Source organism: Topomyia yanbarensis, chromosome 3 (genome assembly GCF_030247195.1).
Source record: "Topomyia yanbarensis strain Yona2022 chromosome 3, ASM3024719v1, whole genome shotgun sequence".
In the NCBI taxonomy this organism is placed as follows: Eukaryota; Metazoa; Arthropoda; class Insecta; order Diptera; family Culicidae; genus Topomyia; species Topomyia yanbarensis.
This window is the reverse complement of record NC_080672.1, coordinates 228,298,994-228,322,375: the sequence shown is the minus strand read 5'-3', so window position 1 is coordinate 228,322,375 and position 23,382 is coordinate 228,298,994. Positions and strand designations below refer to the sequence as shown.

At 43.7% G+C, this 23,382-nt stretch overlaps 1 protein-coding gene across 6 annotated transcripts in view; it reads left to right on the top strand.

The window, feature by feature from the left end:
* LOC131688806 (muscle calcium channel subunit alpha-1) overlaps nucleotides 1-23,382 on the top strand; it is a 1,302,489-nt gene that overhangs the window by 722,860 nt on the left and 556,247 nt on the right. For all 6 annotated transcript variants that reach the window (XM_058973340.1, XM_058973339.1, XM_058973342.1 and 3 more), the window contains 2 exons: nucleotides 8,183-8,303; nucleotides 8,384-8,594. In XM_058973340.1, the coding sequence (XP_058829323.1) occupies nucleotides 8,183-8,303; nucleotides 8,384-8,594 (332 nt within the window). The remainder of the gene's footprint in view (nucleotides 1-8,182; nucleotides 8,304-8,383; nucleotides 8,595-23,382) is intronic.

Here is a 23,382-nt window from a genome sequence, read left to right as displayed (position 1 = left end):
TTGTTAGAAAGGTATTTTTACAAGCTTTCTATTTATGTGCAGTTTGTGGGACAATATTGTATTGTTTGAAAGTTATTTGCAAAAAACCTGCTGTGTTTTGACAAAATCGCCCATATCTCAGAAAGTAAACAACATATCGAAAATCAAAAATAATAGTGTCAAATGGCAACGTTAGACCTTTCATTTGAAACTAATTTCATTAAGATCGGCTCAGCCATTGCTGAGATAATTACATGACATTTTGTACATACATACATACACACATACACACACACACACACATACAGACATTGTCTCAATTTAACTCCGCTAGCGAATGACGGATCCCAATAGTAGCATGTCTGTAATAACATACGTACATGGAACTATTGAGATCCAGAGCTACAGGTCCAAAGCCCTGGTAAAGGAGGATGGTTGTGATGATCCGGGCCGAGATCACCACGTAAAGCAAGGTAGGGCATAACCCCAATTCCAAGGCGTGAAGCGACCCGTGCCGAGGGATGAGTGATCGAGGGGGTGAAAAAGATGCTCGATCGTTAACGGAGCCTGTGGGGTACCTGGGCAACCCCCACAGTAAGCGTCCCTTACCACGCTAATGCGGAGCTCTGGCGTGGCGGACATATATTTCTCGCGCTACTCGTGGGAATTTTCATGGAGCAAAATAAAAATAAAAATAAACAGACGGAGGTGCCAAACCCCTTCGCAAGAGGTGGTTTGGCGAGGTCTCCCCCCCGTGGGGAGAGTAGTGGAACGATGAGTGCTGTACTCGAAAGCACCAGTGACCCCCCAGCAGCGGTAGGCAATACCCCTACCAATGCATCGGAGGGGCCAATATCTGCGATGCGCAAAGTAGCGAAGCAACTCGATGCTATAATCGACTTCGCTAGCGCAAAGCAGAACATAGCCAAGGAGTTGAAGTTGAGCCTTCTGGAGCTCCGGAAAGCTGTTCGTGTCGCAAGACAGGAACAGCAGGCATATGTTGAGAGGGTGGAATGTCGGGAGAGGCCCGACAGAGAAACCCAGACAGTGGCCTCCAATAGGGAGGAAAGAGAGAAGGTTAATAGAGGTTCACAGACAGTGGCCTTTACCTTCTATGGAGCAGCCACGTCGATCGGAGCGGCGACCGAGTTCCCCTCGAAGGGAAAGGGAAAGGGCAATCGCAAGACGGCATCGAATGCGAAGCGCCCTAGGAAGTCGCCAGGAGAGGGTGCCAAAACCGACACCACTCGGCGTGCAACCGTCAAGGTCAAACGCCGCCTGGGTGAGGTAAGCGAGGGCGAGAGTGACCTCGCTGTTGAGAGCGATGGTACCAGCAACCCGGCACGACCGGGGCAGGGGGGCTCAAACCCCTGGACGCTGGTTACCAAGAAAAAGCCGGCACCGAAACCGGAGGTACCGCGGCCTGCGAGGAAGGCCAAGGACAGAGGCGAAGCCTTGTGGTTAAAAACCGACAAGGACAAATACGCCGATGTCCTTAAATCGATGAAAGCGGCCGAAAGCCTCTCGGCCCTTGGGCAGGATGTGCGTAGCGTAAGACGCACCAACACGGGAGAGATGCTCCTGGTGTTGAAGCGAGGCGCACAATCAAGTGCAATATACAAGGCCTTGGCCCAAGAGGTCCTTGGTGAGGGCGCCCAAATCAGGTCGCTAGGTGCGGAAACAACTCTCCAGTGCAAACACTTGGACGAGTTCGCGACCGCAGAAGACGTCGCCGCAGCCGTCAAGGAGCAATGCGGCGTCACAATCGAGCGGGCCTCTGTGCGATTGAGGGACGGACCCTCTGGCACCCAAGTAGCCTACCTCAGGCTACTGAATGCGGATGCCAAAAAGGTAACCGAGAAAGGGAAGCTGAAGATCGGCTGGTCGGTATGCCCTATTAGTATACCCCAGCCGCCTTCAGTGGACAGGTGCTATCGGTGCCTAGAATCCGGCCATAAAGCTTACGAATGCAAAGGCCTAGACAGGAGTAAGCTATGTCGTCGATGCGGCGAGGAGGGGCATAAAGAGCGGGGGTGCACTAAGGCATATAAGTGCCTTATCTGCACCTCTAAGAAGCAAGCCCATAAACATGCTATGGGCGGACCTTCGTGTCCCTTCGGCGAGTTAAATAAGAAGAAGCCGTGAGAGTCACACAGCTAAATCTTAACCATTGTGCAGCAGCCCAACAGCTGCTGTGGCAGTCGGTCTCGGAGTCGAGGACAGATGTCGCCCTATTATCAGACCCGTACAGCATCCCTGCCGGCAACGGCAATTGGGTGTCGGACGGGTCTGGAATGGTGGCAATCTGTACAACGGGAAGGTTCCCGGTTCAAGAGGTAATACACCCCTCCGCCGAGGGTGTGGCGATTGCCAAGATCAATGGTGTGTTCTATTGCAGCTGCTACGCCCCACCAAGGTGGCCAATAGAACAGTTCTACCAGATGATCGACAGGCTCTCGTCGGACCTCGTGGGCCGGAAACCGGTAGTAATAGCGGGAGACTTCAACGCTTGGGCAGTGGAGTGGGGCAGCCGCTGTACAAATAGCAGGGGTCAAGCGCTAATGGAAGCGTTTGCGAAACTCGATACTGTGCTAGCTAATGATGGCTCCGCTAGTACATTCCGTAGAAACGGAGTGGAGGCGTGGATTGATTTGACCTTTGCCAGCCCGAGTCTGGCTCCAGGCATGGAATGGAGGGTAGACGAAGGCTACACCCATAGTGATCATTTAGCAATCCGCTTTAAGATCAACTATGGTGTGCAGCATCCGAGGGCGGGAGATCCCTGTCAGGTACGCGGGTGGAAGTCCAATCACTTCGACAGCGAAGCTTTCACCGCGGCCCTGGGACTGGAGGCCAACACCGACAGTCTAAGCGGGGATGCGCTGGTAGCTGTTCTATCACGCGCGTGCGACGCCACTATGCCGAGAAAAACACTGCCAAGAAACGGTAGATGCCCGGTATACTGGTGGAGTGCCGAGATTGCAGCTCTACGGTCAGCCTGTCTCAGAGCTAGACGTAGGATGCAAAGAGCTCGCACCGAGGATGCAAGAGAGAACCGCCGTGAAGTGTTTCGAGCTGCGAAATTAGCCCTTAACAAGGCTATTAAAAGCAGCAAGAGAGCGTGTTTCGACAACCTGTGTGAGAGTGCCAACGCGAATCCGTGGGGTGACGCCTACCGGATTGTGATGGCCAAGACCAAAGGGGGCTCCTCACCCCCAGAACGGTCTCCGGACCGGTTGGCAACGATTATCGAAGTACTCTTCCCGTCTCGAGCCACAAGCCCCTGGCCACCTGCACTACGAGACAGTGCGGGCACGGTCGAAATGGTGGCTCCAGTGACGAACGAAGAACTACTCGCAGTGGCTAAATCCCTAGCAATGAACAAAGCTCCAGGGCCGGATGGAGTCCCGAACAACGCTCTCAAGGCAGCGATCATAGCGAACCCGAACATGTTCAGGCTAGCTATGCAGAGATGCCTTGACGAGTGCCGTTTCCCCGATAGATGGAAAAGGCAGAAACTGGTGCTGTTGCCGAAGCCCGGGAAGCCGCCAGGCGACCCATCGGCGTACAGACCAATCTGTCTGATAGACACGACTGGCAAACTGCTTGAGAGGATCATCCTCAACAGGCTCACCCCGTACGCGGAAGGTACGGACGGTCTGTCAAGCAACCAGTTTGGCTTTCGGAAGGGTAAGTCCACAGTGGACGCTCTCAACTCAGTGATAAATACTGCCGAGATAGCGATCCAACGAAAAAGGCGAGGTATTCGATACTGTGCGTTAGTGACACTTGACGTGAAGAATGCATTCAACAGCGCGAGCTGGGATGCCATCGCGCTCTCGTTACACCGGCTTAGCCTACCGGTGGGTCTGTACCGGATCCTGGAAAGTTACTTCCAAAACCGCGTACTGCTATACGAGACCGATGCCGGTCAGAAAAGGGTTCCGATTACCGCCGGAGTCCCGCAGGGCTCGATCCTAGGCCCGGTGCTATGGAACCTCATGTATGACGGGGTTCTGAGACTGAAGTTCCCTCCTGGGGTCAAGATCGTCGGCTTTGCCGACGACGTAACCTTGGAGGTCTACGGGGAGTCAATTCCTGAGGTAGAACTAACCGCAGAACACGCGATTAGCACGGTGGAGGAATGGATGAGCGCGAGAGGCCTGGAGCTCGCTCATCATAAGACGGAGGTAGTTATCGTCAACAACCGCAAGTCGGCACAACATGCAGTTATCCATGTGGGAGAAGTCGCGATCACTTCACAGCGAAGTCTGAAGTCTCTCGGAGTCATTATAGACGACAAGCTGACCTTCGGCAGCCATGTCGACTATACGTGCAAGAGAGCGTCGACTGCTGTTGCGGCACTATCGAGAATGATGTCCAACAGCTCAAAGGTGTGCGCCAGTAGACGTAGGTTACTGGCAGGCGTTGCCGTATCTATTCTCAGGTACGGCGGCCCGTCATGGTCAAGAGCACTGAGGGTAACCAGTTACCTACAGAAACTGGAGAGCACCTACCGCGTGATGTGCCTCAGAGTGATATCTGCCTACCGCACGGTATCACACGATGCATCCTGCGTGATAGCGAGCATGATGCCAGTCGGGCTGGTCATTCGGGAAGATGAGGAGTGCTTTGAGCTACGTGGAAATAGGGGAGCCCGCGAGCGCACCAGGGTGACCTCGGTCGCCAGATGGCAGCGTGAGTGGGACAACTCCTCGAAAGGTAGGTGGACCCACCGGCTGATACCTAGCATATCGAGCTGGGTGGGAAGACCCCATGGGGAAGTTCACTTCCACCTGACACAATTCCTGTCAGGCCATGGCTGTTTCCGTCAGTACCTCCACAGGTTCGGGCACGCGGAGGTCCCAGTCTGCCCGGACTGCCCAGGTGTAGATGAAACTGCCGAACACATACTGTTCGTATGTCATCGGTTCGACGTCGAAAGAAGAGCAATGCTTGACGTCTGTGGCTGGGACACAACCCCGGATACCCTTATCCAGCGGATGTGTCAAACGGTGGAGAAGTGGAACGCAGTCTCGGCTGCTACCATCCAGATTGCCAGTAGGCTACAGGTAATCTGGCGAACCGAGCAACAGACGGCGGGCACGGCTAACTAGTGATTGGTTAGCTGGAGCGGAAAAGGCCAAGCGCAAAATAAGAGAGTGAATGGTCTGTTCATGCCGAGGTAGGTTGGCGCAGCGAATGGCAACCGCGTAAGGGGTAAACCCAGCCACCCCGAAGCAAGACAGAAGAGTGAGTGTATAGGCGTATAAGTGGACTGCCTCATGCCAAGACGGGAGGGTCGTAGCGTAGTATGTTGGAACTAAGCTATCGATGCCTCATGGCGTGGCAGAGGAGTGAAAGGGTGAGCATCCAAGTCAGTCTCACACTGCATGTTAAGGGTGAGCATAAAAGTCAGCCTCACAGGTTGGTAGCAAGCAAGGAATGAAAAAGGTGAGCACAAAAGTCAGCCTCGCATGGTATGTCAGAAGTGGGGCCTAAGAAAAATGTCCCACATGGGATGTCAGAGGGAGTGACAAAGGTACAATAGAGTGGCACGATTGAGAGTGAATCAGGTGATAGGGTGAGCACCCAAGTCAGCCTCACATGTATGGGTAGGGCGAGCACAAAAGTAAGCCTAGCAAGGAATGAGTAAGGTGAGCACACAAGTCAGCCTCGCATGGAACGTAAAAGGTGAGCACAAAAGTCAGCCTCATGTGGGAGTGTTTGAGAGCGAATCAAAGTGTGATTGAGAGAGCACCCAAGTAAGCCTCATACAGGATGTATGATCGCGCGAGTGAGAGTGAATGAGTACACTTAGTACAGCCATCCCCCCAGAAGTAATACCGAGAGGTAGTTCCTGGGAGGAATGATGGCGGAGCCCAATGGAGTTTAGTCGGTATTAATGGCTGGTCACCATTTGAGTCCGACACGCCCCCAGTGCACCCCGTGTGGTAGATTGGACCCTACCGTTAGCACGTGTACTGGGCTAGGACATAAAGGTCTTCTCCATTGTAAAAAAAAAAAAAAACATACAGACATTGTCTCAATTTGTCGAGCTGAGTCGATTGGTATATGAGACTCGGCCCTCCGGGCCTCGGGAAAAGTTGTCAAAGTTTGAGCGAATCCTATACATTTCTTTTGTAAGAAATGTAAAAATGTTGGAAAACAAAGTGACTTCTTCCAGGTATTGCGGGTAAAGGGGAAGGATCGAAATCCCCTTTAATTTGTTTTCTCTCCAAATTTTTATTAAAAATATGATATGTGCGGGAGTAAGAAAGTGTGAGTATGTGTACATAAGTATGTGTGATGCAAATATGCGCTTTTTGTAACATCATCATGTATTAAGAAGGAGAGAGTTCGAAAGCGTAGTGCTATAGAGTTCGAAATTGTAGTGCACAAGAGTTATAGGATTATTTCTTGGTATGTATATTTCTAAGTAACCCTTACGCACATCATTGCAACCTTCAGTGTCATTTTATTTCGTAAGATTGCAAGCGTTTTACATTCATCTAATAGGATTCATTCACTTAAAGTGACACACTTCGCAGCAAAACTACCTGTCTCAGATTTTGATTTTTCGGGACTACCGGGGTAAGTCTCACTGTGATAAAGTTCATTTAGGACAAAGCAAGAGAACACTAGAAATTCGGTTTAATGAGCTTTTTGCAGAAATAGCAAAAGCTTAGATAGAATCTGATAGGCAAAAATTGCAATTTTTGATTTTAAAAGACACATAATGCATTGATTGAAGTACTTAGATATGTTATTAACAAAGCATCAGTATTCGTTTGTCTATTTCATTTCTAGCACTGACGTTGTCCTATACCGATTTGAGTGTTCTTCTGATTCTAACTGTCCCATGTGGTATGCGTTATCAAAAACATCGCAAAACATCATGTTCTAAATGTTCTCAATCGATATATTATCCGAAGGGAATAGCAAGGATTGTAAGTAACCTGACATACCCTGACGAAAAAATCCGTACTGTTTTCCTGAGCGTGGTAAACGATTTCGCTTTGTTATGGTATGATGTACGGATCTTTTCGTCAGAATTGGTCAGCTTAGTAATAAGAAATGTCTCATCACACTGTACAGTGGATTAAAAGTGATACTGATAAATGCACTATCAAAACACTATAACTTCGATGTAATAAAAGCATTTTTTCATACCTTTAAATAAATTCAAATTTTTCTCGCAAAAGGTATGTAACTCCTTAAGGGGTTACTACTTCCTTATTTTTAAAAAATCTATGTTTTTTATAACTTTTTGTGAAATCCTAGAGAATATTTTACCCAAGATCTAGGAAATAGATCAAATGTTACAACGCTTCCAAGCGCGTTTCGTCTACCAAGAGCAGTGGTAACTTGAAATTTTAAACTTCGTTTAAATCGTTTTTCCAAAAATGGGTTTTCCGTGATCACGATTGCCGAAAAACCACTCAACCGATTTTTTTCAATTTTTTTTTCAATTGATCGTAACTAATTCTTCTCGCACCTTAACGAAACCTCTTTTATGCGTCAATTTTTGTTTTGAAGATGAGAATTTTTTATTCAATTTTTAGAGCTTTAAGCAGCGTTTTTTAGGACAAACGTTCCCGAATGCGGAAAAAAATTATTCGACTAATCGTACGAGGAATACTCATCTACTAATAAAAATTTTTGAGTTTTGGGATTTTAGTTGATCTCTTGGTCTGCAATCGTGATCAACGCAAACCTATTAAATGAAAAGGGTTTCGGGGAAAAGCCATAACTCCACCAATTATCACACATTTTTATAAAATTATGCTTATTTATTTCACTGAAAAATGTGCTACCAAAATTCTATAAGTTTAATGTAATGAATTCATTGCTTTATGCCTTTACGTAAATTCAAACTTTCTTGACATTTTTGCACAAAAAGGTATGTAACCCCATAATAGGTTGGAAAGTCTATCTATAATGTCTATCTTTTTGAAAATCGGCTTAAATTGACAAGGTGGCTAATTTTTGGTACCAAAGTTTCCGAAATCCATTTTTTTACTATAAATCAAGATTTATAGTTCATCAATATACATTATACAAACATTGTTTTGTGTTGCAATCTATACTAGGTCTCTTGAAAAGTACAAAAACACTGGAGCGCCGTGATAGCTAAACAAACAAATCCAATGCCAAATAATTAATGGTAATTTCAAAAACTTTTCTTCTTTTCATTCAATAGATTCTCACTGGTGAAGATTGGAACGCTGTCATGTATGATGGAATTCAGGCATACGGTGGAGTAGCATCAATAGGAATTATAGCTAGCATTTATTTCATTATTTTATTCATATGTGGCAACTGTATCCTTATCAATAACCTTATTTGTTATTTTACCAAATTTAATGAGGATGATTTACATTTCCTTGACGTGCACGATTAGACATTCTGCTAAACGTATTTTTGGCCATTGCTGTTGATAACCTTGCTGATGCAGATTCATTAACTACGGTGGAGAAGGAAGAAGGAGATGAAGAAGACGCAGTAGATGAAGAAAAACCACTGTCACATGAAACAACTCCAATTGGCATTGCCGACGACGGTTTCATGGAGCACGATAAGGATAATATTGATTCAGAGAATGACATAAATATGTAAGTACGCAAGAACTAGTAAACATTTTTTTAATTGTGTTTTTGGAAATACCGAAATGGTTGAATAGATTAGAAAGGGAGACCCAAGAAAATTCTCACGAACTCAAACACTATAATGACTCTTAATACAGTCGTGCTTCGCTGGTTGGTCACTTTCAACTGGCCCGCTTTTTAGTTGTACCTCCGCTAGTTAGACCTTTGCCCAACTAAAAGCATCTGATCGCCAAAATCCCATCTAAAATTCACTTCGAAAGTCTGGTAATAAATAGAGATGTGAACAGACGCACGTACACTTCTAACAGTCTACGGAGAGGCAGGTGACCAAAAATCGAAAATTACATCATCTCCAATTTAATTCAATTATATACAGAGCATTTGTATACACCATAATTTAGGAAATCCTTGTTATATTAGGAAAATATAAGTCGTACAAATTTTGAAAAGATTTCCACGTGCGTTTTAAATTCTTTGTATCTCTATTGAATTTTGAATGAAATATATGCTCAAATATGTCATGTGAAAAATAAGAACAGCTTTTTCGTGATGAAATTATTGAAAATGCATATTCATTGTGTTGATCTGAACTTTTATGAAAAATAATGGATCAAAGTCCAAAAATATCAACGAAGATCCGGGAAAAAGTTTCCCAACAACCCCTTGCAAACTGTTGTTACGGCATTTAATTAGCAAGAGACTGGAAGGTGAAGTATATTTTTCAATGTTAAAAGCCGTAGTACTCAAGGGAGAGCAAGGAGTTGAAAGTTTAGAAAAGCGTGGAAAGGGTCAAATGAGCAAGCTTAGAGTTTCCCGGCGACTTAACCCTTTGTCTGCTACTGTAGGAGTCAGGATCTTTTGGCATTAGATATGCGAATCACCTGAGTCTGCAGCATGTCCGGACGAGCGTAAAGTAACTTGTTACTTCATGCTGTCGGAACCGACAAAAAGTTAAGTCACGAAAACTTCTACATTAAGCATTGGCGAGGTTTTTTTATTCAATTCGTTTATTTGATAAGGCACGTTTGCGTTAGCTTAAAGGTGCTATTTTTTCTTTGTTCTACATTTTGAATTTCTTAAACTAGGGGGTTACACATTTAAATATTATTTTGTTTTTATATAATGAAACTAAAGATATTTATATTTTTTATTCTTATTTTTTTTTATATATAATGAAACTAAAGATATTGTACTTCCTTGACCTGATTCAAAGTCTGTACTAACAGGTTATCGTGCTCAATAAAATTACAAATTACAAATTACAGCTAACTTATACATATACAAGAGGGGATAATATAATATTCGTAAGATTAGGGGGTCATTTGTGTGTTTTACATTTCTTATAAAAGAAATGTATAGAATTCGCTCAAACTTTCAAGATTTTTTCCGAGGCCCGGAGGGCCGAGTCTTATATACCAATCGACTCAGTTCGACGATTTGGGACAATGTCTGTGTGTGTATGTAACGGACAAATTCTCATTCGTGTTTCTCAGCAATGCCTGAACCGATCTTATCCAAACCAATTTTAAATGAAAGAACTGAAAAACAGTAAGAACGTTATTAATTTGTTTTTGATTCTGATGTTTAGTTTCCAAAATATGAATGTTTGAATGCGTAAAAATGGCGTTTCTTGCAGTTTTTTTTAATTATCTGCCGAAATTGACAATATAGATTAACAATTTATATGTTTTAGACAGCTTTAACGAATATCTTTCGAACAAGCTATGGATTGTTGAAATCGGACTATTATCAAAAGAGATATTTAACATTAAATGCGGATGAAAAATTTTCATCATTTCCCATTGCCAGAAATATGACCAAAAACATGTAATCTATTATTAACGCTAAAACGGCTTATTTTAGGTCAACAGTATCTTCAGAGAATTTAATGGAGGTAATATGCCCTTTCTTCTGGTATTGTGCTTTTGCTGATTAATCCCCCTATGAGTGAGATATTTTCACAAATTTTCTTGGAAGTGATTATATCGAAATGATGTCTTCAGCAAATTTGTAGCTCTTACTTTTGCAAATAACTTTACTAAACACTTTAAATATCTATTTTCAATACTTTAAAAGTTATGGCTTGTTGTTTGTTGATTACTCTTTGTCGTCTATTTATTGTTCAATATAGTAATAATCCATTGAAATAAGCCAAACATTATTTCGATAAAACGAATTTTGTATTTCATTTTACTATCTACAACCGCTAGAAATAATCACCGAACACTTCCAAGTTGTCTGGAAGGAACTTGATAACTTATCAGTACAAAAATGTTCATTTGTGCGAACCTTCTGACTGGAATTTTTCTAACTTATGACCATCGGATCGATCTGAAACATATCGGAAAATGAAAAGCGAAATAAATAACTCTAAGCAACGGCGTAGCCAAGAGAAGGTTTTGGGGTTTACACCATACTTACTCCCCCCCCCCAACCACACCCAAAAAACCTATTTTAATCCACCTAGCGGTGCAATTGTGCCTTTCTCAATCATGAATCACGAGAATGTGTGCGTTGTTTATATTCATTGAAAGCTTTTAAATGCATCTATTACATTTTATTATTATACATCACATGACAACTATATACAGGACAATAAATCATTATTCGAGTTGTAAAATTTTGAAAAAGAAAAAACAGCCACGGTAATATTGAACTGAAAAACCTGTTTTAATCCACCTAGCGGTGCAATTGTGCCATTCTCAAACATGAACACGAGAATTTTTGCGTTGTTTATATTTATTATAAGCTTCCAAATGTATATATAACATTTTTATTATACACGACATGACAACTATATACAAGAATGGAAATCATTATTCGAGTTCTAAAACTTTGTAAAAGCAAAAACAGCCACATTAATATTAAATGACCATGACTGTTTACTGTGTGTGATGGTGATTTGATCCGTTGCGTTGAAATTAAACCCTCATTTATTCGTGATAAATAGTAATTTTCGCCGCGAAACTTTACCAGCGGATGTGTGGAAAAGTGTTCTCTCTGGTGAAATAGTTTGCTTGAAGAATCGACGGTTATCTACGCAATCTGAAGTGAAAAACACATTTGCATTATCTGTTGGACCGGTAAAACAATTGCCAACCAGTGATTAGTTGTTTGGTTTGCTTCGTTAGCCCGTCTCGGGGCGGAGCAGAGAAGAGTGTGAAGCACCGATAGCGATATCATGACCACTGTTCTATGCAGTGCGTGTGCGAATAAAATTTCATCAGCGAATGATCGTGTTTACTGTTTCGGCGGCTGCGATCATATCCTGCATGAAAAATGTGCCGATCTGAATACCGCCAGTGCAAGTGCCCTGAAAAGCAATAATGCATTACGATATGTTTGCTTTGACTATCGCAAAAAACAGTCTTGCTTGAATGATGTGCTGAAAAAGTGTGAGGAACTACAGAACGCGGTTTCTGAATTGCAGAAGGCACAACATGAGCTGACACACAAGTTAGTGAATGAGTGTGTGGGCAAAATCGAGAACAACATCAAGCAACAACTTTCGGACTTTCTCCAGCTTATGAAGCAATCGCTCGTGAATTTGAATACCAGTGAAAATACAAATACCCTATCATACGCAAGTGTCGTTCAAGCTTGTGTGAGCGACCCAGCATCAAACAGAAAAAGGAAAAGTCCCATGATATCTGCTGGCGATTGTCCGGTGCATAAACAGTCCAATCCTAATGGCAGCAATATTTTGGAAATAGGCCAACTGCGGTCGGGTAAACGTCGATGTCTAACTGTTCCCCCTAGAAGTGATAAAGTTTCCAACGAGAGCACCCCCAAGAGTGTACCCGCCCAGAACATTGCAGAAACACTCTCAGTGAAGCCTAATGCAATAGTAAAGCGAGAGCAAACAGTAACCATTAGACCTACTGAGCACCAAGACGCGACTGTAACAAAGAAAGACATCCAAAGCAAGCTCGACCCTGTTATGTTGGGTGTTAAAGAACCCTTTTTGCGATCCAACGGTGAAGCAACGGTTAGATGCGATTCCCAAGAATCAGCGCTTAAACTGCTTAGTTCAGTAAAAGCAAATCTGTCTGGAAAGTACGATGCTGACGTTCAAAAAGCTCTGAAAACCAGAGTAAAAATTGCTGGTTTCACTGACGATATCACTGCGGAGAATTTCATAGAAAAATTGGTAAAAAGCAAACAAAATCTTTCGGAGTCTGCTAACCTAACGGTGATACGAGTTGTGCGAAACGAAAAACACACAGACAATCCTATGTCTGCAGTTCTTGAAACCGATGCCAAAACCTTCGAAGAACTGATAAAGCTGCAACGTGTCAACTTAGGTTGGATGCGCTGCAAAATTACTGAATGTGTCAACGTGTTTCGCTGCTCTGAGTACGGCCATAAAGCTGAAGCACGCACAAAGCCCCCATCCTGTCCAATTTGTGCCGAAGGACACAAGTCTGAAGAATGTGTTTCAACCTTCCGAAAGTGCATAAACTGCCACAATGCCAATCCTGCGAGAACTGATGCTGACCAAATACAAGTAGATCATGCCTCCTGGAGCCCTGAGTGTCCACTGTACCAAACTCGTCTTCGGCAGACACGTCGAATCATTGACTACAACACCTAGCAACTAACACAACACCGTGAAACCGGTTTCGTTGTTCGTCAAATAATCCCTCCGGTCAAACGACAAATCAACCACAGCAACCATGATTTTATATCCCTGACATTCCTTCCTGACAACGGATCCGGTTTATGTCTATCAGTTTCTTCTGTGGCAGCGACGCCATCGGAGAATGAATCTTGGTTAGAACAACGAAGCAGCAACGATGGCGACCTCATCTGGCCAGATCCACAATTGCATCTTACCGACGGGTGCAATCAACCCGATTCCTCCACCTACGTTCACCTGCTCTCCACGGGACTTGTGTGTTATGGCAGCGACATTTCCCGGTCAGGTAAAGCTAAGGAGGATATATGTCCTCCCGAAGCTACTCAAGATACTGCGCACCTTAAATTAGATCCACAATTGCAGATTGTCGACGGATGCAATCAGGCCGATTCCATCAACGACGTTCATCGGTTTTCAAAGGTACTTGTGTGCTATGGCAGCGACCTTTCCCGGTCAGGTAAAGCTAAGGAGGGTATATGTCCTCCCGAAGCTACTCAAGATACTGCGCACCTTTGAATTAGATCCTCCTACTCAAGATACTGCGCACCTTAAATTAGATCCACAATTGCAGCTTGTCGACGGATGCAATCAGCCTGATTCCATCAACGACGTTCATCTGTTTTCTAAGGAACTTGTATGCTATGGCAGCGACCTTTCCCGGTAAGATCCACAATTGCAGCTTGTCGACGGATGCAATCAGCCTGATTCCATCAACGACGTTCATCTGCTTGCCACGGAACTTGGCAGCGACCCTTCCCGGTCAGATCTACAATTGCAGCTTACCAACGGACGTGATCAGCTTAACTCCGTCACCGATGGCCATCTGCTTGCCACAGAACATGAATGCGATGGTAGTGACCTTCTCCGGTCAGGTAAAAATAAGGAGGGTATATGTCCTCCCGAAGCTACTATAGATTCTGCGCACCCTAAATCCGATCTACAATTGCAGTTTACCACCGTTTACAATCAGTTTGATTCTATCACCGACGCCTGTATGTTGACAACAAAATCTGAAAGCAGAGACTACGATATGCTCCGGTCAGATAACAGCAGTCTAAAACAATTAGAGCAATTTGAAGTTCCTGCTTTTGTTTACACAGGTAAATGCAATGAATGTATATGTTCTTCCGAAGTAGGACATACAGATGCTGCTCCCGCTGAAAATCCACCCCTATTACAGCCAGACGCCACCACCATCGCCGCTCGTCTTTCTACCGCTCAACCATCAGGACACTATCTGGAGGAACAACTTAGTATCTACTACCAGAACGTGAGAGGACTATGCACAAAAATTGACGAATTGTTCGTCTCTGTTTCAGAGGCCGAATATGATGTCATTGTTCTAACCGAAACGTGGCTGAATGATCAAATCCATTCGATCCAGTTATTCGGCCCAAGGTACACGGTTTACCGTAAAGATCGCGATCCAGACAGTACAGGGAAAAAACGTGGTGGTGGTGTGCTTATTGCAGTGTCCAACCGACTCTCGTCCAAACATAAAACGGGTAGTAACGATCTCGAACAACTATGGGTAGATATTCGCGGGCGCGATAGTAATATTTGTGTAGGCGTAGTATACATTCCCCCTGATTCAGCAAGTGATATAGATATTATTCAGAAGCACATAGACTCAGCACTTGACATCGCAATTTCCATTCAACCCAACATGGTTCATCTACTGTTTGGTGACTATAATCAGCCAGGACTTCTTTGGAAGAGTACACCCTCCGATTATGCCTTTCCAGATCCTTCTGAATCTATCTTTTTGAGAGCGAGTATTGCCTTATTGGACGGAATGTCTATATTGAACATGCTGCAAATGTGTACCGTAAATAACAGACGAAATCGAACCCTGGATCTCCTGTTCGTAAATGAAGAAGCTTCTATTAACTGCGCCGTTTCAGAAGCCCTTGAACCATTAGTTGCCTGTGACGCATATCATCCTCCTCTTCTAGTAACGCAGATTTGTCCCCAGTTGGTTATTTTTGACGAAATTCTGGATGTCAGGGAGTTCAACTTTTCGAAGACTGATTTCTCTAGGCTTCAAAGTTCACTACAGGTAATTGATTGGGAGACTTTGTTAAATTCCGCAATCGATGTAGATGTTGCCGTAGAAAAACTTTCACTAGTCCTGAAACAGCTATTCAGAATAACAGTTCCCGCACCACATCCCCGACCAAAACCGGCATGGTCCAATCGTCAGCTACGTAAGCTGAAAAGATTGCGAGCAGCCGCGCTTCGACATTACACCAGCCGACGAAACCCCATTACAAAACGAGAGTTTATTCAAGCTAGCAACAGTTACAAGACATATAATCGGTTCCTCTATTCAAGACACGTAGCACAAACCCAATCAAACCTGAAACAAAATCCAAAGCAGTTTTGGTCTTTCGTTAACGGAAAACGCGAAGAAAATGGGCTTCTTCCAGTATGTTCCTTGCAAGTGAAACATCAAGCACTCCAAACGGCATCTGTGACCTATTCGCTCAACAATTCTCGAGTATGTTTAAAAAGGACTCGGCTAACTCCACTCAGGTGGAATATGGCCTTCAGAATGTCCCTCATGATGTGATTAATGTAGGTAATATCCAATTTACTGACGAAGACATTTTAACTGCCATGAGAAAGCTAAAGTCTTCAACATCAGCAGGACCAGATGGTATTCCCTCCATTATACTGAAAAGATGCGCAAGCGCATTGTGTACGCATTTAAGGCTAATTTTCAATCAATCACTGTTGCAATCGGCGTTTCCCGTCTGTTGGAAAAAATCAGTTATGTTTCCCGTTTTTTAAAAAGGTGATAAGCAAAATGTTGCGAACTATCGTGGCATAACCTCACTCTGCGCTGGATCAAAGTTATTTGAGATATTAGTAGGAAACGTGCTGTTTCGTGAGACCAAAGCATACATATCGAAGGATCAACATGGCTTTTTTTCAGGCAGATCGACAACTACTAATCTAGCCCAATTCACTTCGCTCTGTATTAAAAATATTGAAGTTGGATCTCAGGTCGATACTGTATACATGGATCTCAAGGCTGCATTCGATCGTGTAGATCATTCTCTCCTACTGGCAAAGATAAAGCGGCTGGGCGCTTCGTCAAATTTCACAGGGTGGCTTAAATCATATCTCGTAAATCGTTCTCTATCTGTAAAATTAGGAAATAGCGAGTCATACAGCTTAATTAACTTGTCGGGAGTGCCTCAAGGGAGCAATCAAGGGCCGTTGCTTTTTTCGTTGTTCTTCAATGACGTTTTCTATGTTATACCTCCAGGGTGTAAACTTATATACGCTGATGATCTCAAACTATTTCTCATTGTGCGGTCAATAGAAGATTGCGTGGCACTACAGCGACACTTAGATGCTTTTTGTAATTGGTGTAGTCGCAACTTGCTGGCTCTCAGCGTGGCCAAATGTTCCATAATATCTTTTACTCGCAGAAAAAATCCAATACTCTGGAGCTACACCATCTCAGGGGAATCGCTAGAGAGAATGACAGTTATCAGAGACCTCGGAGTACTCCTGGACTCACAACTGACATTCAGAAATCATTACTCTCATGTTATAGCACAGGCAAATAGAAATCTCGGCTTCATTATAAGAATCGCCAAAGAATTCACTGATCCATATTGTTTACGGACACTCTATTTCTAACTAGTTCGATCTGTCCTGGAAGCTTCAGCACCCATTTGGTGTCCTTACACGAACATTTGGATCAACCGAATGGAAGCAGTGCAGGCAAGATTCCTACGTTTTGCTCTTAGAACTCTCCCATGGCGTAACCCAGTAGAGCTACCACCGTACATCGATCGCTGTCGTCTGCTCGATATGGAAACCCTAGCGAAAAGGCGGAACACATTTAGAGCAGTATTTGTTGGAAAGATATTAACTGGTCAAATAGATGCTCCAGATATTCTCTCACAAATAAATATCTATGTACCCCCTAGAAATCTCAGATCGCATAACTTCTTAAGACTGGAATTTCAGCGCACAGAGTACGGTCAGAACGAACCCATTAGGGCGATGTGTATTGTTTTTAATAGTGTTTATGACCATTTTGACTTTTCTGTATCTTGTGATGTTTTCAAAAATAGACTAAGAAGATTGACTTAGATTTTAAGATTCCATTTTTGTAATATTTGTAATTTTTGTTCTTGCAATACTGTGTACTATGTGATTATGTTTAATTGTAGTGTAAAATCACTGTAATCAACTGTGAAAAATTTGAAAAGATGATGGGTTTTTACGCTCATTTGAGGATTGCTTCTGAAGTATATCCTGAAATGGGCTTTTCCCATTCTAGAAACATTTCATGTAGACCAACACAGGTCAGATGAAAAATAAGAATAAATAAATAAATAAATAAATAAATAAATAAATAAATTGAAAAAAAATGAGTGAAATCGGCAAAGTCCCGCAAAGTCGATCTTTATAAAAAAAATAATTTCGAGATAACTTAAATCTCGACGTTTCATGCATTTTAAAGATGTTTGGCATCAAAAATACGAATTCGATTTCTGAAATTTCATGGGGTCCTCCCTTTGAAAAAAAAAATTGAGTTCCGGCTTATATGGGAATTTCATATGTGACCGGACGATTTAGTCTATATTTCCAGACCCATATTAGTGTACGAAATTTCATAGACATCTGTGGGGATATTATAGCTATCATTTGGGACTAAGTTTGTGAAAATCGGCACAACTATTTCCGGGAAACTGATGTGAGTTCGTCAATTTTGAAAGATGGCCGCTTTTCCCGGGCACTTCCGGAACCGTCTATGGTGATCAATGTAGTCAACGAAAGTTTGGTTGGCCGTCGGTGACCTAGAACAGCAAATTTAAGTTGTTTGAGAGACATTTTAGCGAAATTTTTACCTTTTTTGCTTTCATCGGAGTATCGGTTTGAATCACAATTTGCTATGTGATCGAACGCCACAACCTGTAACTCCGGAACCGGAAGTCAGATCGGGATGAAATTAAATAGCCATTTACGGGGACGCAATACCTTTAATTTGAGAGCAAGTTTAGTTAAATCGGTCTAGTCATCTCCGAGAAACCGATGTGACTGTTATTCTGAATTTAGATGCTTCCGCCGGGGCGCACAGTGGCGGGTCTTCAAACAAAAGTCGGACTAAACCTCAAATGTTACCTAAATTGGCTGAAAATCACAATTTAAGCTAATTTTGAGGTGCTGAGCTCATTTTTGATGTCAAAAGTCGTAAAATATTAAATGCATTTTTCCATACAGTGTCATTGAACCTTTCTTATAACTATGATCCTGTTTTCATGATAGATTTTTCGTTACTGTTCACCAATGTCAGCATTATCATAAAAAATGAAGAACACTACTTTAAATCCATTGTACAATGTGTTGGTTTACTGTAGATTGCTCAACTATTTTACACAAAACACCATGCGCCTCCATATCAGCAACAAAGCTTCAAAATCTCCTTAAAAAAATTTGCGCACCTAGGCGCAGAACGAGACCATGATATTCGAAAAGTAGAGGTTATTTCCCATAGAATGTATACTATGTGACCGTTCCGAAATGATTCCGAAATTTGTACAGAATACATTAGTGAAAACAGTATTTTTGATCTGACCACCTCAAACATATTTAAACTAAAAAGTCATAGTTCTAAGCAAATTTACCAAATGTATTTTATTCACTAACGAAGTTCTTTCGTTCCTCTACACAATGAAATCAGTTGTGCTAAAATCGGACGAAAATCAAAAGAGCAACATGCATTTGAAGTGAACAGAGCAATGGTGGTTTCGGAAAAGAAAATCAATAAAAAGTCCGGACATTGCTACATTTAAACTCATGTTAAAAATCGTGTTCTTTTCCAATGATCATAAAATTTTGAATATACATCATTCAATATATGAGAAATCTAGAAAAAATATCAATATTTCAAAAATAATTTTTTGAGGTTTTGGCCAGCCTCCAGCCACTGTGGGGCGTCCGGAACCGATGATGGTGGCCAATGTGGCCAAATAGACTTTGAATGGATGTTAGTGACCTAATATTACAAATCGAAGCAGTTTTGGTCATATTTTGGAAAAATTTTCACCTTTATACATTCATTGCAGAATTTATTAAAATCGACATTTTCTGCGTGTTCGTACTCATCACCCTGTAATTCCGGAACCGGAAGTCGGATCCATTAGAAATTCAATAGCAGCCTATGGGAACGCAGCACCTTTCATTTGAGACTAACTTTGTCAAAATCGGTTCAGCCATCTCTGAGAAAAATGAGTGACATTTTTGGTCACATACACACACACACAGGCGCACATACACACACATACATACATTCATACACACACACAGACATTTGCCGAACTCGACGGACTGAATCGAATGGTATATGTCACTCGGGCCTCCGTTAAAAAGTCGGTTTTCAGAGCAATTGCAATACACGGTGTTCCTAAAACCGTTATTAACAAAAAAATGACCATAAATTTGTCATACGGCATTCGAAAGATACAGTATCCAAGCATCTTCTCAGTGAATTTCAAAATTATCCATCGAGAGATTCGAGAGAAATTGCGATTTGAAGTTTTTTGACACGTTTCATTAGGTTACCAGCAAACACTCACGGGTTTGGTCCTATCTCCATGAACAAAAAAATATTTGTCTACTTATTTAGTACATGGCATTCGAAAGATATAGTAATCAAGTATATCCCCTGCAAGTTTGAAAATATTTCATTGACGGAATCTAAATTTATAAGGGTTTGGATGTGGTATGCGGTCATAGATGGGTTTTCTACCAGACTTCAAGCGTGAATCCATGTTTGTCCATTGACTATTTAGATCGTTTATACATGTCGCGGTTTTTAAAGGAAAATTATACCATTTAATTACAGAAATATAATGCACACAAGGTGTTATTTATATGGTGTACTGAAAAAATATGAAAATAGTGTTGTCTACCAAATATAATAAATATAATGTGTAAATTAAAAAAACCTGTTTTAATCCACCTAGAGGTGCAATTGTGCCCTTCTCATTTCTCCAAACTATGATTTAATAGCTGGTTCGTACAATATAACATTATGGAAATGTCTTTCATTCTTATTACACTTGGTAAGTATATATAAGAGCACCTTTTTGCATTCATCGCGGTATCGGTTTGAATCGGAGTTTTCTATGTGATCGCACTCCACAACCAGTAACTCCGGAGCCGGAAGTCGGATGGAGATGGAATTTAATATCACTTTCCGGGGACGCAACATTTTTCATTTGAGACTAAGTTGATCAAATCGGTCTAGCCATTTTCGAGAAACCAATATAACCGTTATTCTGAACTTGGATGCTTTCGGATCCGTCGATGGTGGTCAGTGTGGCCCAAGAGACTTTGAATGACTGTTGGTGGCCTAGATTTACAAATTCAACAGTTGTGTTTACATTTTGGAAAAAAAATCACCTTTTCACATTCATCGCAGAATTCGTTAGTATCCGGATTTGCTGCGTGATCGTACGTATCACCCTGTAATTCAGGAACCAGAACTTGGATCCACATAAAATTCAACAGCAGCTGATGGACCTTTCATTTAAAATCAAGTTTGTCAAAATCGGTTCAGGAAATTCTAAGAAACCGATGTGGACAATTCAACAAATTTTGTTTTGTAACCAAACTCTTCAACTCGTAATCTGGAACAAGATGTCGTTTGAAAATGAAATTCAGTAGCAACCTATGGGAATATTATACCTTTCATTTGAATCTTAGTTTGTAAAAATCGGTTCAGCCATCTCCGAGAAACCGATGTGGACATTTTGTTAACAAATCCGCACATACACACATACATACATACATACATACATACATACATACATAAATACATACATACATACATACATACATACATACATACATACATACATACATACATTCATACATACATACATACATACAACTCCGCTAGCGAATGACGTATCTCAATATTGAGAACCAGAGCTACAGGTCCAAAGCCCTGGTAAAGGAGGATGGTTGTGATGATCTGGGCCGAGGTTACCACGTAAAGCAAGGTAGGGCATAACCCCAATTCCAAGGCGTGAAGCGACCCGTGCCGAGGGATGAGTGATCGAGGGGGTGAAAAAGATGCTCGATCGTTAACGGAGCCTGTGGGGTACCTGGGCAACCCCCACAGTAAGCGTCCCTTACCACGCTAATGCGGAGCTCTGGCGTGGCGGACATTTATTCTCGCGCTACTCGTGGGATTTGATATGGAGAGCAAAAATAAAAACAACAAACAATCGGAGGTGCTAAACCCCTTCGCTAGAGGCGGTTTGGCGAGGTCTCCCCCCGTGGGGAGAGTAGTGGAGCGATGTGTGCTGCATCTGAAAGCACCAGTGACCCCCCAGCAGCGGTAGGAAATAGCCCTATCAACGCACCGGACGGGCCACTATCGGCGATGCGCAAAGTGGTGGAGCAGCTCGATTCAATAATCGAGTACACTAGCGCAAAGCAAAATATAAGCAAGGAGTTAAAACAGAGTCTCCTGGATCTCCGAAAAACTGTTCGTGTCGCAAGACAGAAACAGCAGGCTTATGCCAAGAGGGTGGAATGTCGGGAGAAGTCCGACAGAGAAACCCAGACAGTGGCCTCCAAGAGGGAGGGAAAAGAGAAGGTCGATACGGGCACTCAGACAGTGGCCTTCACCTTCTATGGAGCAGCCACGTCGCTCGAAGCGGCGGCCGAGTTCTCCTCGAAGGAAAAAGGCAAGGGCAAGGGCAATCGCAAGACGGCGTGGAACGCGAAGCGCCCTAGGAAGTCGCCAGGCGAGGGTGCAAAAAGCGACACCACACGGCGTGCAACCGTTAAGGTCAAACGCCGTCTGGGCGAGGTAAGCGAGGGCGAGAGTGACCTCGCTGAGCAGAGCGTTGGTACCAGCAACCCGGGGCAACCGGGGCAGGGGGGCTCAAACCCCTGGACGCTGGTCACCAAGAAGAAGCCGGCACCGACACCGGAGGTACCGCGGCCCGCGAAGAAGGCCAAGGACAGAGGCGAGGCCTTGTGGTTGAAAACCGACAAGGACAAATATGTCGATGTCCTAAAGTCGATGAAGGCGGCCGAAAGCCATTCGGCCCTTGGGCAAGATGTGCGTAGCGTGAGACGCACCAACACGGGAGAAATGCTTCTGGTGCTAAAGCGAGGCGCACAATCTAGTGCGGTATGCAAGGCCTTGGCCCAAGAGGTCCTTGGTGAGGGCGCCCAAGTCAGGTCGCCAGGGGCGGAATTGACTCTCCAGTGCAAGCATCTGGACGAGTTCATGACCGCAGAAAACGTCGTCGCAGCCGTTAAGGAACATTGCGACGTCACTATCGAGCGGGCCTCTGTGCGATTGAGAGATGGACCCTCTGGCACCCAAGTAACCTACCTCAGGCTACTGAAGGCGGATGCCAAAAAGGTAACCGAGAAAGGGAAGCTGAAGATCGGCTGGTCTGTATGCCCTATTAGCATACCCCAGCCGCCTTCAGTGGATAGGTGCTATCGGTGCCTTGAGTCCGGCCACAAAGCCTACGAGTGCAAGGGCATAGATAGGAGCAAACTATGTCGTCGCTGCGGCGAGGAGGGACATAAAGAGCGGGGTTGCACTAAGGCACACAAGTGCCAGGACGGGTGTCGGACGGGTCTGGAATGGTGGCAATCTGTACAACGGGACGGTTTCCGGTTCAAGAGGTAATACACCCCTCCGCCGAGGGTGTGGCGATTGCCAAGATCAATGGTGTGTTCTATTGCAGCTGCTATGCCCCACCAAGGTGGCCAATAGAACAGTTCAACCAGATGATCGACAGGCTCTCGTCGGACCTAGTGGGCCGGAAACCGGTAGTCATAGCGGGAGACTTTAACGCTTGGGCAGTGGAGTGGGGCAGCCGCTGTACAAATAGCAGGGGTCAAGCGCTAATGGAAGCGCTTGCGAAACTCGATACTGTGCTAGCTAATAATGGCTCCGCTAGTACATTCCGTAGAAACGGAGTGGAGGCGTGGATTGACCAAACATTTGCCAGCCCGAGTCTGGCTCCAGGCATGGAATGGAGGGTAGACGAAGGCTACACCCATAGCGATCATTTTGCAATCCGCTTTAAGATCAACTATGGTGTGCGGCATCCTAGGGCGGGAGATCCCTGTCAGGTACGCGGGTGGAAG